Genomic DNA, 18,148 nt, shown 5'->3' with positions numbered 1-18,148 from the left:
CACCACAGCTTGTGGCAATGCCAGATCCTTAACCCACTGAGTGAGGCCAGGGATTGACCTGCGTCCTCATGGATCCTAGTCAGATTCATTTCCACTGCACCACAATGGGAACTCCAGAGTAATTTTTTAAAAATTTAAACTGTAATAGGTGTTTGGTTATAGTATTCTTTTTAATTAAAAAGAAAAGTTTTACAACATAATAAACAAATAAATTAGAAATAAATACTCCACAAGCCTATATTTTATTTATCCTTATTACAGAAACTTAGCACAATGTTAACAGTTGGTAGGTGTTCATAAGTATTTAATGAATCAAAAAGTGATATAAAATGCAAAACTGAATTAGTGGGTTAGTAAAGTACAGAAAAAGACTTTGATACGAACAATTTAAAAAATAAATTTCCTGGAGTTCCCATCATGGTGCGCATTCCACTAGGAACCATGAGGTTGCAGGTTTGATCCTTGGCTTCGCCTCGCTCAGTGGGTTATGGATCCAGTGTTGCTGTGAGCTATGCTATAGGTCGCAGACACAGCTTGAATCTGGCATTGCTGTGGCTGTGGTGTAGGCAGGCAGCTATAGCTCCCATTAGACCCCTAGCCTGGGAACCTCCATATGTCGTGGATACAGGCCTAAAAAGCAAAAAAAAAAAAAAAAAAAAAAAAAAAAAAATCCTACAAATATAAGCCCTATACTGCACACATATAAATACTCTATGCAGGCTATATGGCTCCTCAGTATACTAAATGTAAATGATGTGATATATAAGCTATATATAAATCCTCTAAAAGGAAACCTTAAATTATACTGGGTCATAAACATCAGGAAAAATAATCAATTATCTGCCTCTCATGTTTCCTTCTAAACTCACAAAATTGAAATGTGTTAAATCATGGTATTTCTGAAACTAATTTTCAAAACTGAAATCTGAAAACATACTGCCATTCAGTTATTATACAAATTCCTACGTCACATGCAAGTAAATAATGTAAAAGAAGTGACAAACCTGCAAATTACCCCTTCCAATGAATCCTAGAAGCAACTGGATCTGAATCTGAGAGAGTTTCACCCAAACTGGACTTTCAGAATACCAAACTGACAGACTGTCAAAGAGCAGCATCATATCCTCTAAAAGCTAACATAAAAGAAAAATTGAGAAAATAAAAACATTCTATTTTTACTCTACTAATGAGTTTTCCCCAACAGCATCACAAATCATAATATTTCAAAACAAATTCCATGTCCAGTTGGTAAAAAATAAAAGAACTGTCCTACTAACAGCTAACAAAATTTGCGACTATCACATCTTATCCATGTTTATTGCATCTGATTAAATATTAATGCTCTGAAAAGAGAGAATACAAAATATCTGTTTGAATAAAGTCTTTCACTCCCCCCCAAAAATTTCAAAGAGATATTACTGCACCTTCTCAGTCCACATGTTTGAATTAACTAGTCCCTCTGACTGCAGAAAGTCCTGTATAATCAGCATGAGTCGCAAAGCATTTTCAGCAGTTACTGGATTAATTTTTGCTTCTCTGTTTTCTGTGACTGCCCATTCTAACATCTTCTGTAGCAAACTAAATATAAAACAAAGTCCTCTTAAAACCATTTTAAATTTATAAAAATAGCAAGTCATTAAAAAAAACCCAAAAAACGGCAACAAACCTAGTTATTTATTAACAGTAGTGTATTTTCAAAGATAATATCATAGGCAGGTATCATAAGATACTGTGAATGGAATTTAGTAACAATGAAGCAACTTTTTCATCTCTGGAGTATTTTTCTCCTTTTTTTTTTTTTTTTGGAGGGGGGCTGGGCATGGCATGCAAGGCTTGTTGTGGGATATCAGTTTCCAGACCACAGACTGAACTCAGGCTGCAGCAGTAAAAGTGCTGAATCCTCACCACTGGAGTATCCATCTTTAATATACCTAATACTAACAGGTAAAGTAAAAGTTAACCTGTTTAACTTGATGTTAAAAAGGCTATAAAAATAATTCACATGTTAGTCTCCATGAGATACTTAAAAGTTTCTTTAAACTGAAATTGGGAATGTTGGGGAAGAAAGCCTTATGCCTTACAGACAGTCCAGCCTGTAGAAAAACAAAAAATTAATTCTCTTCTAGTATGCTATTGTTACAGTGTTCTAACATGTGCAGGGAACTCAAAGCTTTAGAGAAGTCATTTTCATGAAAACACTACTTCCTTCTTTTGCATGGAAACACCCAAATTTGGACCCGACTGTAGAATACAATACACCAAACGCTTAAATAAAGCAGAAAACAACTTAAACAAGGAGTATATAATCATTTAAATTCAAAGTAGTGTAAGGTTTAAATCTCATCGCACTGGGGTTAGTTCTGGATTTCTCCCCGGATGCCACTAGCATGGCAACAGACAGGAAAATGAGCCAAGCACAGAGTTTCTCCTTCTCTCTCTATACACACACTGAATAGTGAATAAATGTTTGATAACTAATAGTATTTTAGATTCCTGCTCACTCCAAAGAACAGGGGACATCACCAACCGCATACTTACATTAGTTTTATTTCATCTGGAGGATGAAGTAGCTCACTGGATATTCCAGGTTTAGTCAGTGCCGAAAACACCTGTCCCCGTTCAATCCAAGTATCATCATCAGACTTTTCTAGTCCCTTGCACATTACATAATTCAAAATAGTTGTCAGTAATTGAAGAAGCTCCTCTTCACATCTCTATAAAAAAGGTTTTTTAAAAAAGATAAACTAATATGAAATTATTGGAGGGAGGGGTGTTAAAAGCACATAATGAGAACATCAGGTACACAGATTGTAATAATTTAACATAAAGTGTCTGGGTGAACCTGGAAGTTACTAGAAAGACCCCAGACATGCCAGATGAATAAGACGCTGGTTTTGCTCTCAAGATAGGCACAATTTTGTTACTTCTAGATTTCCAGTATCTTAGATCATGAGATTTAGAATATGAATAAAATATGAAATTGCTAACAATTACACATTTCTAAGGTTAGACATCTAAAAATAAAAGTCACATTTGGAGAAGTAAGAAATTTTACCTCTTGGCTTTCAAGTAAAGTGAAGTCATCACTAAAGCCCATATCATTTGTGACGCTGCTTTCTTTGTTGGACTGCACAGAAAATGATTTGGCGGACTCTATTGGGGATGGCGTGCTAGGCAGGCTGTCTGGCATTTGACTTCCACTATCACTCAGTTCATAGGAATCAATGCCACTGAGATCTAAACTCAAATGTGAAGGGTTACTGTGCCAGAACTCTTCTTGATTCTCTGATTTGAAGGACAATTCTCCCACAGAGCTATCTTCTTGAAATAATGGTGTGTTAGAGTCTAGAGAATGTCTATCCTCCAAACTCCACTGATCTGAGGACACATGAGCTGAGGCAAAAGAGCTGATTTTTTCCTCATCTGTCTTTTCATCAAAGCTCCTCTTGATATCTTCAGTTGCTATATTTTTATCACTGTCTTTCATTAAAATAGTCCTAATGTGCTTATGAGGAGTATTTCCATTTTCGAAATTTGCTTTTAAAAAAAGCCTAACTAAAGTGTCTTGCCAGCCCACTTGTTGAGATATTTGATGTGCTGCATCTGGCTGAGACTGTAAGGTCTGTAAAATCTGCAAAGAGATTAAGAATACAAGATATGTCAAAAAGTATATAGTACTTTATATCAAAAACAGTTTCTTTTTGGAGTTCCTTGTGGCACAGTGGGTGAAGGGTCTGGCATCATCACTGTTGTGGTTCGGGTCGCTGCTGTGACACAGGTTCCATCTCTGGCCCAGGAACTTCTGCATGCCACTGGCGCAGCCAAACCAAAAGGTTTCTTTTCAGTTACTTTAACGACAAAGTAATGTAATAAGACACTTTGGAAGGATACACTTTCAAAACATTAGGTCCTTAACTGGACTGGAAACTACTTGGAGGGCAGACATTGTGTTTTTAACTAATCTGCATATTATTCATTGTAGATATACAGTAGGGATCTACTTGAATATTTGATGAAAGATAAAAAAGGAAAAACAATAAAATGAGCTTCCACATGTCAACACACTCATGTTATTAATTTGTTCAGAGAAGATATATAAATAGAATTGAGGTACATGGAAAATGTAGTAAAGTTACATCCTCTTAACTAAATACTTTCCATGAGTCTACTACGTTTGTTTAGCAAATACCGAATGTCTATTAGGTGCCAGGCACAGTTCTGGCACTACATTTAGGGCAACACAACACTCTGATAGAATCTAGGTACTCTAAGAATAATTTTTTTCCTATCTCATTTTCCCTCCAGGCAAAGTTAACAGTTGCTTTAGCAAGAAACATTTTTTTTCATTAACTCTATATCATACAAACAAAAACTGAGCTTTACTTCCAGAAAACTATTTCCATTATGATGGATTATATTATACATTCATTTAATACCATTTCAGTAGCTCCATACTACAAAAACCAATGCAATGCAGACTTTCTCTATTTTACCTTCTCCAGAGGATAACCTTTCAGTCAGTCTTCATTATGGCTATATGGAATTGAAGAAAGTATTTAGGGATCTGATCCCCCCTCCCTTTATTTTTATGGTCACACCCACAGCACCTGCAAGTTTCTGCACCAGGGACTGAATCTGAGCTGCAGCTGCATCAACACCAGATCCTTTAACCTACTGTGCTAGCCAAGGATCAAACCTGCACCTCTGCAGGGAGCCAAGCTGCTGTAGTTGGATTCCTAACCTGCTCCACCACAGCAGTAACTCCTGAAGGTGTGTTTTTTCTTTTTTCTTTCTTTCTTTTTTTGCTGTGTCCATGGCATGCACAAGTCCCTGGACTCAGGGTCAGAACTGGAGCCACAGAAGTGACAACATGGGATCCATAAAACTAGGACACCAGGAAACTTTCTGAAGGTGCTTAACAAAGAAATGTTCTCCTATTTTATATACATATGTTTTTTTTTTTCTTTTCTTTTTCTTTTTTCTTTTCTTTTTTTTTTTTTTTTTTTTTTACTCTTTTTTAGGGCAGCACCTGCGGCATGTGGAAGTTACCAGGCTAAGGGTCGAATCAGAGCTGCAGCTGCAGGCCTATGCAACAGCCACAGCCACATGGATCCAAGCTGCATCTGTGACCTACACAGCAGCTCATGGCAATGCCAGATCCTTAAGCCACTGAGCGAGGCCAGGGACTAGCCCACATCCTCATGGATACTAGTCAGGTTAGTAAGCGGCTGAGCCACAATGGGAACTCCTGTCTGGTAATATTTTTCTGACTCTGAAAAGGACATAATTCCAGGAGCCCATGTATGGCTAAGAACAAATTTATATCCTGATTTCTTATGATGAATGAGGCTAATTCACCTCAAAAAGGGAAACTATAAAATTATATCATGTAAGAGATATAAAATATATATCTGGTGCAAAATACTCGATCTAAAAGCTATTCAGTTAACGATGCTGCTGTGTTACACGTCTATCTTTAAAGTTTACTAACCTTTCTGCAGATGACCACTCTGACATTTACACATGCTCTGTGAGATATATATACCACAGATAACAGATCTTTGAAATTAATAGCAGGATCTATGACAGGAAAAAAGACAGTTAAAATTAAATACTAAACATAACCAGAGAAGAACTGTGGTAATAGTTATATACTACAATAATGGCTTCATTTTTATTTTCTACTGTAAACAACACATACCTTTTATTTTCCCCCCAGTTTTATTAAGACATAATTGACATCAAACATTGTTTAAGACATAAAACATGATGACTTGATACATGTATATACAGGGAAATGATTATACAATAAGTTAGTTAACACATATTACCTCACAAGTTACTGTATTTCTTTTTGTGTTGAGGACATCTGCTCTCTCAGTAACTTTCAAGTATACAATACAACATGATTAATGATAGTCATCATGCTATATTAAATCCCTAGGACCTACTTATAACTGGAAGCTTGTACCCTTTGTACCTTCACCTACGTCCCCCACTGCCCCAACTCTGGCAACTACCAATCTACTCTGTTTCTGTATTTTTGTATTTTTTTATTTTTTTTGGCCGCACCCACAGCATGCGAAAGTTCCTGGGCCAGGGATCAAACCTGCACCATAGCAGTGACCTGAGCCACTGCAGTGACAATACTGGATCCTTAATCCAGTGAGCCACACAGGAACTCTCAGAATTTTTTTTTAATTTATTTCACATGTAAGTGAGACCATACAGTATTTGTCCTTCTCTGCCTGATTTATTTCACTTAGCAGAATGCCCTCTAGGTTTTTCCATAATGTTGCAAATGGCAGGATTTCCTTCTTTTTATGGCTAATATTCCATACACACACACAAACATATGCCACATTTTTGTAATCCATTCATCATTGATGGACACTAAGATTGTTTCCATGTTTTGGTTATTGTGAATGATGGTGCAATAACCAAGGCAGCATTGTGAGATACAACTTTTTTTTTTTTTTTTTTTTTTTTTTTTTTTTTTTTTTTTGTCTTGTCTTTTTGCTATTTCTTGGGCCGCTCTGACGGCATATGGAGGTTCCCAGGCTAGGGGTCTAATTGGAGCTGTAGCCACCGGCCTAGGCCAGAGCCACAGCAACATGGGATCCGAGCCACGTCTGCAACCTACACCACAGCTCACGGCAACGCCGGATCTTCACCCCACTGAGCAAGGGCAGGGATAGAACCTGCAACCTCATGGTTCCTAGTCGGATTCGTTAACCACTGCGCCACAACAGGAACTCCATTGAGATACAATTTTATTTCATTTCATTTGGATATATATACCCAAAAAAGGGATTGCTGAATTAATATGGTAGTTTTATTTTTACTTTTCTGAGAAACCTCTGTACAGTTTGCTATAGTGGCTGTACCAGTTTACATTCCCATCAACAGCACATAAGGATTCCCTTTTTTTCCACATCCTCAATAGCACTTATTATCTCTTGTCTCTTTGGTAACAGCCATCCTAACAGGTAGGAGGTGATACCTCACTGTGTTGTTTAATTTTCATTTCTCTGATAATTAGGATGCTGAGCACATTTACATGTACCTGTTGGCCATTAGTATGTATTCTTTGGGAAAATGTCTATTTAGATCTTTTGCTCAGATTTTAACTGGATTTTTTACTATTAAATTGTACGATTTCCTTATATATTTTGAATACTAACCCTTATTAGATTTGATTCGTAAATATTTTTTCCTATTTCCTAGGTTGACTTTTCATTCTGTTGATGGCTTATTTTGCTGTGAACAAGTTTTTTAGTTTGATTTAGTCCCACAGTTTATTTTGACTTTTGCTGTTTATGTTTTTGGTGTCATATCGAAAAAAATCATTACTAAGACCAATGTCAAGAAGCTTGGATCACATATTTTCTTCTAGTAGTTTTTCAGCTCAGTTATTACATTTAAATCTTTAATCCATTTGAATTAATTTTTATGGGTGACATAAGGTAGAGATTCATTTTCATTCTTTTGCAACTAGGTATCTAGTTTTCCCAACATTTTTACAACATTTTTACAACATTTACTGAAGAGACTATCTTTCCCCATTGAGTATTCTTGGACTTCACATCAAATATTAGCTGACTGTATATTCATAGTTTTATTTCTGGGCTCTTGATTTTCTACCATTTGTTTATGTATCTATTTTTATGAACACTGCAGCAAACTGTTTTCATTACTATAGTGTCATGCAGTCTGAAATCAGGAAGTGTGATTTCGCCAGTTTTCTTCTCTCTCAAAGAAAGAACTGTGGGTAATAGTTATAAAAATGCGGAAATAGCTGTTTAATTTTAAGTAAGACTAATAGATATCTTCAAATTTTACAAAGACAATAGGCTTAGAATGTCTGATGTCTTCCTGAACAAACTCTAAATAACTGTTCTGCAGCTCCAATTTGCCACTTAGCCTGGGAACTTCCATATGCTGAACTTGCAGCCCCCATGAATTAAATAAATAAATACTCAAGGAAAGCCCTGCTAGTCAGGTGACAGTTAATTTTAAAAAGCAATCTGGGAGTTCCCATCTTGGCTCAGCAGAAACAAATCTGACTCGTATATATGAGGATGCAGGTTCAATCCCTGGCCTCGCTGAGTGGGTTAAGAATCCGGCATTGCAGTGAGCTGTGGTGTAGGTCATAGATGTGGCTTGGATCTGGTGTTGCTGTGGCTGTGGCATAGGACAGTGGCTACAGCTTTGATTTGACCCCTAGCATGGGAACTTCCATATACCATGGGTGGTGCGGCCCTAAAAAGACAAAAAAAAAAAAAAAAAAAAAAAAGAAGAAGGAAAAGAAAAGGCAAAAGCAATCTGAAGGAGGAGGGGAAAAAAAACCTTAGGGAAAAAAATGAGAGCCATCAAATAGAATTATACTACTATGAAGAAAATTTCTCAAATGCATTATTTTTAGCCATAGTCATACCTGTATTTATGATTTGATTGGTGAGGCTTTTAATGAGAGAAGTATTAACAGGTGCTTCATTAAGAAGGAGCCCCAATCCTGAGTAGCCAACTTCTCTGAGTCGGATACGTTGTTTACTTCGTTCATAAACATTTGTGCATTTCAACATCTGTTCCATAACCTGGCCACAACAGTAATACACTCATTGCAATACAGAAAACTAAATGACAGACTTCCCTAATTTTTTTAATTGAAAAGTCAAAGTGGGTGACTTTAGCCAAAGCTCAAAGTTCGGAATATTCTGGGCAGCTTAATAAAATATGTTCGACATCCTTTGACATGCTATTAATTTCTCGGCTTTGGTTTATCTATAAAATGAGGATGATGATAATAATATCCACTTTATAAAGTTGTTGCAAAGGACTACATAAACTAATATATGAAAAGGGTTTAGTGCCTGGCAAAGAGTGGGTGCTAAATAAGGTTGGCCACACAGACCCACCATAAGTCAAAAGGGGGAATGAGAGGCTTTACATGGAAGATGTTATAACAAAGTGAATTTTTCCACTGAAATTACTGATCAGATTATAATATAATCAGTTTTTAAATACAAAAACATGAAACATATACATTAAAACAAACTGAGCCATTTAAAAATAGATAGAAGTAAAAAAATAAATAAAATTAGATAGAAGTAGATATGAAAAAAGAATTTACATTCATAGAATAGACATGTTCCACACAAATTCATATACCCACAAATGCCCCAAAATATAAGATGTTTAAGAAATGCTCGTACCTTAAAAATGATTTCTCTTAGTCTGTCAGAGTACTTCTGATTTAAGAGCAAGGCATAAAGTATGTCAGCATTTCCTGGTTCAAACAGCAGTAAGAAAAGCTGACCTCTAGTTGGGCTGGTATGTAGGAGACTGAAGAGTATGTCCAAAATTCCAATAAGCTTTTAAAATTAAGCAACACAAAACAAACGACCACACTCATATATGGAAGCAAAATTAGTCATAAACCACAAAGTTATTTAACTAAATCCCATATTCCCTAATGTTCCAGCTTAACTAGATTATCTGATGTCTTCTGAACCAGCCCTGCCTTTTCCCTCCATTATGCTTCTGGCTTATTCCATTCCCTTTTGTATATCTTCTCACTACCCATATTCACTCGCTGAACCACTCCTTTCTTGCTTTCACCAAATGAAAAGCCATCTCTTCCATAAAGCTTTTCCTGGTCTCCTCAACATGTAACACTCTCCTATGAAAATCTCGAAGGACTTTATATTTCTCTTATAGATTTTATCATACTTTCTTTTGTTTCATAATTATTTATAAACCTCTCTTATCTACCCTTGCCACAATTAGGCTAAAAGGAAAAGGAAAAAAAAGTAAAAGTAATTCATTCATCATTATATATCTACAATATCTAATATTCTAAGTATATGTATAGCAAGTTTTCATAAATAATTCTTTGATTACCAAGAAAATATCAGTGGCAATGAATCATAGGTGACGATACAGTTATCATGAAATAGTATGGTTACTCACTACTCTAAATAATAATAAGCTTTTTTTTTTTTCCTTTTTTCTTTTCAGGGCCTCACCGGTGGCATATAGAAGTTCCCAGGCCAGGGACTGAACCTGAGTCACAGCAGTAGCAATGCTGGATCTTTGGAAGTTTCTAGCTCAGAAGTAACGAACCCAACTAGTATTCATGAGGACACAGGTTCAATCCCTGGCCCTGCTCAGTGGGTTAAGGATCTGGAGCTGCTGTGAGCTGCGGTACAGGTCACAGAGGCAGCTTGGATTTGGATGGCAGCTGCAGATCCGATTTGACCCCTAGCCTGGGAACTTCCCTGTGCTATGGTTTTTAAAAAAAAAAAAAAAAAAAAAAAACCCAAAACAAAAAACAATGCTGGATCCTTAACTGCTAGGCTACCAGGGAATTCCAAGAGCTACTGTCTTAAAGGGTAGTTCTATGGTATAAATGAATAGTGTATATAAAAGTATTTAAAATAGAAATACATTTATAATCTACTTTTGGAACAAAATTTCTAGGAACTTATGCTGTGTTAAAATTCCTGTTAAAAACCTACCCAATAACTTTGATGATAGTTAAATATACATCATGTGGCCTATGAAAAAGGCTTCAGAATTGCCAGAGCAAATATTTCCACATACTACTTTCTAGCTAGTTAAAATATTTTTACAATGCCATTAATTTTATTAAACTTTCAGTTAGGAGATACAATTTACTTTTTTAACTGTACAGTATTATATGTGACACTGTAAGCATTCTCTTAAAATATGTTTTATATAAGTTTAAAAAAAGATGATACAGCAACTTAATTGTTAAAAAGAAATAACAGATTTATCAAGAGTATGGCACCTGTTCTTCTTCACTGATAGCAGCAATGTAACCCACAATACTTTGTATCTCTTCATGAGTTCCACCTTTGCACAGAAAATATTTAATCAGTCCATACAAAGAAGTCCTTATTGTTCGAATATCATCTAGAGACAGCTCATTATATTTACAATCACTCCTGAAAGAGAAAGTAACAAAGCAAGAATTGAAATTTAAAGTTTTTACATATAAAAGAATTCATAGTTTAAAAGACGATGTTTCCATGTAAGTATTATAATTCACGGTATCTTTAACTTCTTTTTCTTTATAAGGAAAACCTTTTAAAGGTAAGAGATGCAAAGACAAAGACATAAACTATTAGTTTATGTCTTATATTTATGTAATACTATATGGCAGACACAGTTCTACGTGCTTTACACATTATTAATATAATCCTTAAAGCAAATGTAGGAAGTCATACAGTTCTATTATCTCCGGTCACAAAGCAGAAAACTTTAGCACAGAAAAGTTGAGTAAGTTGTCTACAGCTGAACAATTAATGAAACATAATAGTCAAACCCAATGTATGTGGTCCATTGTTCATCATTTTAACCCCCACAAATCCTGGCTCTCTGAAGTTAAAGGTATTAGAATTGCTGGAAAATAAACAATCTAGATGTACCACTCCAATTAAGTAAAAAGACAAAAAACAATATCAAACTGAGCAGTAAGACATCATACCCATAATAAATCCTAAGTGTATCTAGGAGAAACTGCACGCCATACTTCTTTCGGAAAACTCTCCTGCTATCTTTGATGATGGTGGAAAGATACTGTATGTGACCTACAATACAAAGTTCATTCACATTATATACCTAAAATAAAGTCATGTAAGTAGTCATAAAGTTCTAAAACAACTATGAAATTTTATCCAACAGCCTGCTCTCACCAATTCGAAAGGGAAAATCTCCACGGTTCCAAATACGGAAGTCAAAGAGTAAATACTGATACATTTGTTGCAGAAGCTGCATATTTTTCTCTAGTGACACCTGTTCAATGAGTAACTGAATTGCCATCAATACATTAACATCCATCAAGGTGCTTGGCACCTGAAATCCAAACAGAATAGGGTTCTGTAAAGCTCAGTTTAAATAACTGTCTTTAAGCTATAATTTGAAATTATTCAGAACATCTAATATAAAAATCTGAGAAAATATAAATTTGAACATTAATTTTTCTGATATAACTCTAGAACATACTTTCTTAATGTCATATTCCTAAAACAGTCTTTAAATGATCAAATATCCCAAATATCAAAGTTAACACACAAGTTCCTGTATATCAAAGATTATACACTATATGTAAGATAATTAATTCTTACATAAGGTAATTCAATAGAACTTTTAAAAAGCCTCCTGTGAAATAAATTATATCCACTAATATAACTTAGGCTATAATAGTGTAATTTTAAAATACATATTGATTGGAAAGAAAAAACCCTCAAGACTAACTGGTAATTATAATCATCAGCCATATCTACATAATGTTAGGCTAGCTTACCTTCTGAAGTAAGGCACCAAGAACGGCAACTCCATGGGAGTGAATAAGATTGTCCTGGTTAATAGGATGTCTTTGAATAAAGTGTTTCACAATCAAGATAAATGTTGCAATTAAATTTCTCTCTAGTCTTGACTCTGTGGAGTTGTGAACATATCATTAATTGCCACAATTACGCTAATAATTTTTATATCACATGTTCTATATTAGAATGCACATTAACACACAAGAAATCTGGTTCAGGAATTTACATCCAAAGGTAATTTGTAAAAAACAAATATCAGAGAAAGCAGTAATTGCATATTATATACTTATTTACGCAGATGTAAATATTTTTTCTACTATAAATTTAACAATTTAACAGATTTCTACTAAGAATACAAACTAAGGATAGTCAAGCATATAACCAACATCTTAAGTTTTTTGACCAAAGTATCACGAACTTTCTGAACTACATTAGTAAAAATTAGGCATGGCCTTCTTCAGCTACAAATGGTTCATTTTCTTAACATATTTTTAATAGATTAAAACTTTAATCTATGTATCCATTAATTTCCAAATTTCTCAATGACTATTCTGTGTTAATTCAGTTTAATACCTGATGCCTTTGTGGAGGTCAATACCACCCAATCTCCTTCTACAGGTGTTATCAATTCAGAAACTGTGTTTTCGCGTGGTCCTTCAGGAATCTGTCCTTCACCAAATTCCAACAATGGAATTTGTTCCATTAGAGGAAAGAGTACATTTAATCCACCTATACAGTTTATGATGTCCTGAAAAAGAAAATTATTTTACTTTTTTTTTTTGATAGGCAAGAAATAGATTTATTAAGATAGGACGCTTGTGAGAGATGCAAGCAGGCAGGCACGGAAGCTCTGATGAAAATTATTTTTTAATCTTCAAAAACATGGGCATGAGTTCCCACTGTGGCACAACAGGACTTCAGTTCTGGGAGTTCTGGGACATAGGTTCGATCCCTGGTGTTGCCACAGCTATGGCTCAGATCTGATCCCTGGCCTGGGAAATCCATATGCCGCAGGGAGGCCAAAAAAACTGATTAATTAAAAAACAAATTAAAAAAATAAAAATGGGCAAAAGACTTGAGTAGATATTTTTTAAAAATATAGGCAAATTTATCATGTAATATCCACACAGCATGTATGAGGTTACAATTTGCTAAACCTTTAGGTAATGTGTAGAATAGCCAAAGCTAAAGGAACCCTTGTATGGGCATATGCTTTAAAGGGCAGCCTCAAGAGAGGTAAGGCCAGGCTATTTTTAATGTCCCTTTGTTTTCAAAAGTTTAGGAATTCCAAACATAGGCAATCCAAACATGATCCCACAAGCAGATTTCGTAACAACTATCTTTTAAGGAAATCTTATATTTTAGAAATAATATATCTGACTTTCACATTAGCCTAAATAATCTTTAATAGTTTAATAACAGTCAACAATGTTATGTTGTATCTCATGCCAAGCACTGGGGGAAAAAAAGCAGTGGTCCTTCTTTTGAAATTCTTAGCGACTGTTGGAGAATCAAGCAAGCACTATACACATAAGCGAAGTAATAATAAGTGCTAAAGGTAACCCATGACAAGAGCAATTAACTCTGTCTTGGAAAATAAGCAAAGGTTTTTAGATAGAAGCAGACATTACATCTGGCTGAGACATAAATATGAGGCACATGAAAAAGGCAGGCAAGATAAACTGGCTAGAGGGAGCAGTGGGGAAGAGAAAAAATTACCCAACTTTAACCTCAGAGAGGAAAGATCTGAGTTTGTTTAAAGCTGATGGACAGACTATAGACAGGAAGAAGTATATGACACAGGAAAAAAAGAATATTCAATGAAGTCTCTGAGAAGGTTAAGAGGGGCTGAAATCTGCCGCATATGTTTAGGGATTTAATACCTTAAAAGTGGAGCAATTAATGACTTTTAATTTTCTCCATTACAGTTGGTTAAGTGGAGCAATTAACAAGGACAGCGTATTTTTCTTATGAAAACTGATAAGCTCACGGCATAGTTTAAAAAGGTAACTAAGTTTCAAACTCATCAAATAGTCATTGAACTATTTGTTTATCCTTCAAACTATATTTTGCCTGTAAACATTTTAAACAAGGCTTATTATTCAGATCAATCTGGTGGTGCTCAAAAGACAAATGTTTTTAAAGGATCAGTAAACATGAATAATATGTTGCCTGTCATTCATCATTAACTTACCTTAATGTCCCAGTTTACTACTTTGTTTCCTGTTAATCTTCCATGCAAACAATTAGTAGATAAATCAAGACAGATTGAATTTTTGCAGGCCTAAAAATTAAAGAAAAATATGGCAAACAGCTACGCACAATGAAAACAAAACATTACTTTAACTACAGATGGAATATTTCACCATGATTTTAAAAGCTATACAGTATAGTTAATGATAAGATGTCTACAATAGGAAGTTTGGTATTACTATTTCCTGATTGTCCCTAGAAGAATCAGGGATTAGATTCTAAAGCACTCACTCAAATGCAGGTCACTGCTGCTTGTCAGCTGACAGATAAGCATCAACTTATTTACCAATAACTTATAACCAAGAACTTATTTATCAATCACATAGTTTAAAAATCAATATATGCAAATAGAGTGACCTTTTTAAAAAATTCGGTATTTTAGTTCCATTAGTACAGAAAACTCTATCACAATAAAAAAATCAAACCACAGGCATAAGCCACTATTTTCTCTTTTATTACTGATAATTTTAATTACATACAAATTATATGCTTTGTCTGTAACTCCGGAAATTGTTAAAAGTTATTAGTTAACTCCCATAGAGATTTACAAAGCAGGGAACGTCACATTTAACCTGTGGATTTGCAAGTAATAAACCATTGTTGATTCTAATCCCCGGTCCAAAAGAAAATAAAGAAATCTACAAATTTTAGCACAAATGATGTGGTTGCTGCTTTCCTCTTATAGGAACTGAGAAAATTTGTTTTAATATATATAAATACTCAATATAAACTATACTAGTCTATGAGACAGAATTGTCTTTCTCCTGTTATTTCCTTAGTTTGGGTACTGTGTAAATATGACCTGTCTGAACACAGTAATCCCTCATGGTATGACTGCCTCCAAACTCCTCTCTCTCCAATCCAACGTTGACTCTATAGCTCAAGACCTTTTCCGGTTTGTTTTTGTTTTTGCCATGCTTGCAGCATGTAGAAGTTCCCAGACCAAGGATCGAACCTGTGCCACAGCAGAGACTTGAGCCACTGCAGCAACAATGCTGGATCCTTAACTCACCATGCCACAAGAGAACTCCCAGACCTTTTTCTGATAATATTACTCTTCTGATATAAAATCCTACCCACTGCCTACAATTTAACCTGGTGTAAGGGGTTTGCTATGATCTGGCCTCCACCTGGCCCTCTAACCTAATTTCTGGTCAACTTCTCCTGCTTAGTGACCTGTATACCCAAATATAAGTAGAATCCAGTTTTACAGTCCATGCCTTTGTAGGTGGTGCTCATTGTACATCTCTCCCTCCATCCTGCCTTTTAAAAGACAAATCAAACCATCTTTTCTATGATATTCTATCCTCCTAGAACTAACCACTCTTCCTTTGTACTCACATTACATTTTGTATATAATTCCAACCCCAAAATACTATATAGTAGTTATGAATATGCATTAAGTAGGCTGACCCTTCACTAGAATTATGAGGCTAGGCAAGTTACATAACTTTCCTTAGCCTCAGACAACTAGAGTTTAGCAACGATACAGAGAATAACATATGTCTCTCAGAGCTTTTGTGACAATTAAGTGAAACAATATGTGTGAAACATTTAGCATAGTGTTTAATATACTGCAAACACCCAATAAATGGTAGCTAAAAGGAAAAATGCTTGTATTATATTTCACTTATTTTTTACACATTTATATCACTTTAGATTGAAAGCTTCTTAAAGCCAGAGATTTTAACTTATTCATCTTTATATCCTAAAAGTTCAGACAATTCTTGTCACAGAGAAGCTACTCAAAAATTTTTAAAGAAATGGATGGTTAAACACCTACAAACGTACAAAGATGGAAACCTACTGACTGCCAAAAAAGTCTATAGAGCAGAGCTACCCAAACTAGCATTTGTTAAATGAGATGAAAAACAAAATGTGTTCATTTTCAAATAACTGGTTAAAAAAAAAAAAGTAGGATAAAACAAAAATAAATTAGTTTCTTCATAAGTAGGATTTTTCAAGTGGATCATCTATCTCCAAGAATATACAGAATGCAACATTGTCTCAACCTTATTTAACCACAGAATCCTTTTATCATGATATGTTACCATTTTTAAGAGATAATCCTGCAATAAATTTTTATTATATATATTTGTCTTATTGGGTTTCCTGAGGAAAAATAATAGCTATTTTTAATATTACAGGATTTTTACTTCCAATGTAAAAATTTAACCTTTATGTTATTAAGATCAAAGTTACTTTGAAAAAAGGATATGCCAAAAAGACCCAATTAGTCATCACATGTCTAGACATGTCACCAATTAGTGAAAATAAGTCCAATTATTTCCTATTTACTTATAATGAATAGTTGTAATGAATATAAGATATAGTTTCTGCCAAGAAATAATACACTAGGATGAGATTTTTAAAAGGCTAAATAAATAATTTTGGGGAAAACTGGGAATATGTGAACATGGGTCACAAAGGACATGAATTATTGCTCATTTTCTTGGGTAGGTTAATGATCATGTTAAAAAGTGTAGATATACGGAGTTCCCATAGTCGTGGTACAGTGGTTAACGAATCTGACTAGGAACCATGAGGTTGCAGGTTCGATCCCTGGCCTTGCTCAGTGGGTTAAGGATCCAGCGTTGCCGTGAGCTGTGGTGTGGGTCACAGATGCAGCTCGGATCCCTCACTGCTGTAGCTCTGGCGTAGGCTGGTGGCTACAGTTCCGATTCGATCCCTAGCCTGGGAACCTCCATATGCTGCAGGAGCGGCCCTAGAAATGGCAAAAAAGACAAAAAAAAAAAAAAAAAAAAAAGTATAGATATAAAAATGTCTTGATAACTATGTCAACCTGCTTATAAAAATGATGTGATATAGACAGATGAAGACCAATGTTAATACTTGGTGAATTTAGGTGAAGAGTATACACGATTTTACTTTACTGTTCTTTCAACTTCTCTCTAGGTTTGAAATTAATCAAAATAAAAAGTTGAGAGGAAATATCAACTGATAAGTAAATTTTATTAGGTTACAAGTAAACAAATAAGCATTCAAAGTAATAAATTATAACCATGAACTAACTGGCTAATCTAGGGAGAAAAATTCTACGATTATAATCTCACACAACAAAAGCATCTTCTGGGTCAAAGTAACATTAAATATAATGAAGGCAATTAATACTCTTGTTTAAGCTTGGGAGTTCTCTTGTGGCACAGTGGGCTAAGGGACCAGCATTGTCTTTGCAGTGGCTTGGGTCACTGCTGAGGTGTGGGTTTGATCCCTGGTCTAGGAACTTCTGCTGCTGTGGGTGTGGCCAAAAAAAAACCATTGTTGTCTACGCCACTTCTTTTTCTTCATCCCCATTTTACCTTTCATCTCTCCCTACACCCTTGCTGACCTCAATTTCTTTCACTCAAGACCTTTCTTGAAGGAAAAAGAACGGGCATGTTATGTATATAAGTAGTATCTTTTTTATCCTTCTGAAATAGATTTTTTTATTTCTTGCTACTATCACATTCGAAAAATAAACAATGTTGAGCACAATTTTGTTTCATCTCTCCTTCCAAAAAGTAGAATACATTTAAACAGTT

The 18,148-nt window shown here is 35.0% G+C and overlaps 1 protein-coding gene across 7 annotated transcripts in view; it reads right to left on the bottom strand.

Moving 5' to 3' along the window:
• The window catches only part of NBEAL1 (neurobeachin like 1), a 170,684-nt gene that overhangs the window by 72,880 nt on the left and 79,656 nt on the right, over nt 1-18,148 (bottom strand). For all 7 annotated transcript variants that reach the window (XM_021075105.1, XM_021075106.1, XM_021075109.1 and 4 more), the window contains 13 exons: nt 14,548-14,637; nt 12,927-13,101; nt 12,332-12,465; nt 11,721-11,880; nt 11,513-11,615; nt 10,814-10,970; nt 9,216-9,374; nt 8,438-8,597; nt 5,492-5,580; nt 3,056-3,631; nt 2,539-2,714; nt 1,425-1,578; nt 1,005-1,133 (listed from right to left, as the gene is read on the bottom strand). In XM_021075105.1, the coding sequence (XP_020930764.1) occupies nt 1,005-1,133; nt 1,425-1,578; nt 2,539-2,714; nt 3,056-3,631; nt 5,492-5,580; nt 8,438-8,597; nt 9,216-9,374; nt 10,814-10,970; nt 11,513-11,615; nt 11,721-11,880; nt 12,332-12,465; nt 12,927-13,101; nt 14,548-14,637 (2,262 nt within the window). The remainder of the gene's footprint in view (nt 1-1,004; nt 1,134-1,424; nt 1,579-2,538; nt 2,715-3,055; nt 3,632-5,491; nt 5,581-8,437; nt 8,598-9,215; nt 9,375-10,813; nt 10,971-11,512; nt 11,616-11,720; nt 11,881-12,331; nt 12,466-12,926; nt 13,102-14,547; nt 14,638-18,148) is intronic.

This window comes from Sus scrofa, chromosome 15 (genome assembly GCF_000003025.6).
Source record: "Sus scrofa isolate TJ Tabasco breed Duroc chromosome 15, Sscrofa11.1, whole genome shotgun sequence".
NCBI lineage: Eukaryota > Metazoa > Chordata > Mammalia > Artiodactyla > Suidae > Sus > Sus scrofa.
The sequence above is the reverse complement of the archived record's forward strand: the minus strand, read 5'-3'. Positions and strand labels throughout refer to the sequence as shown.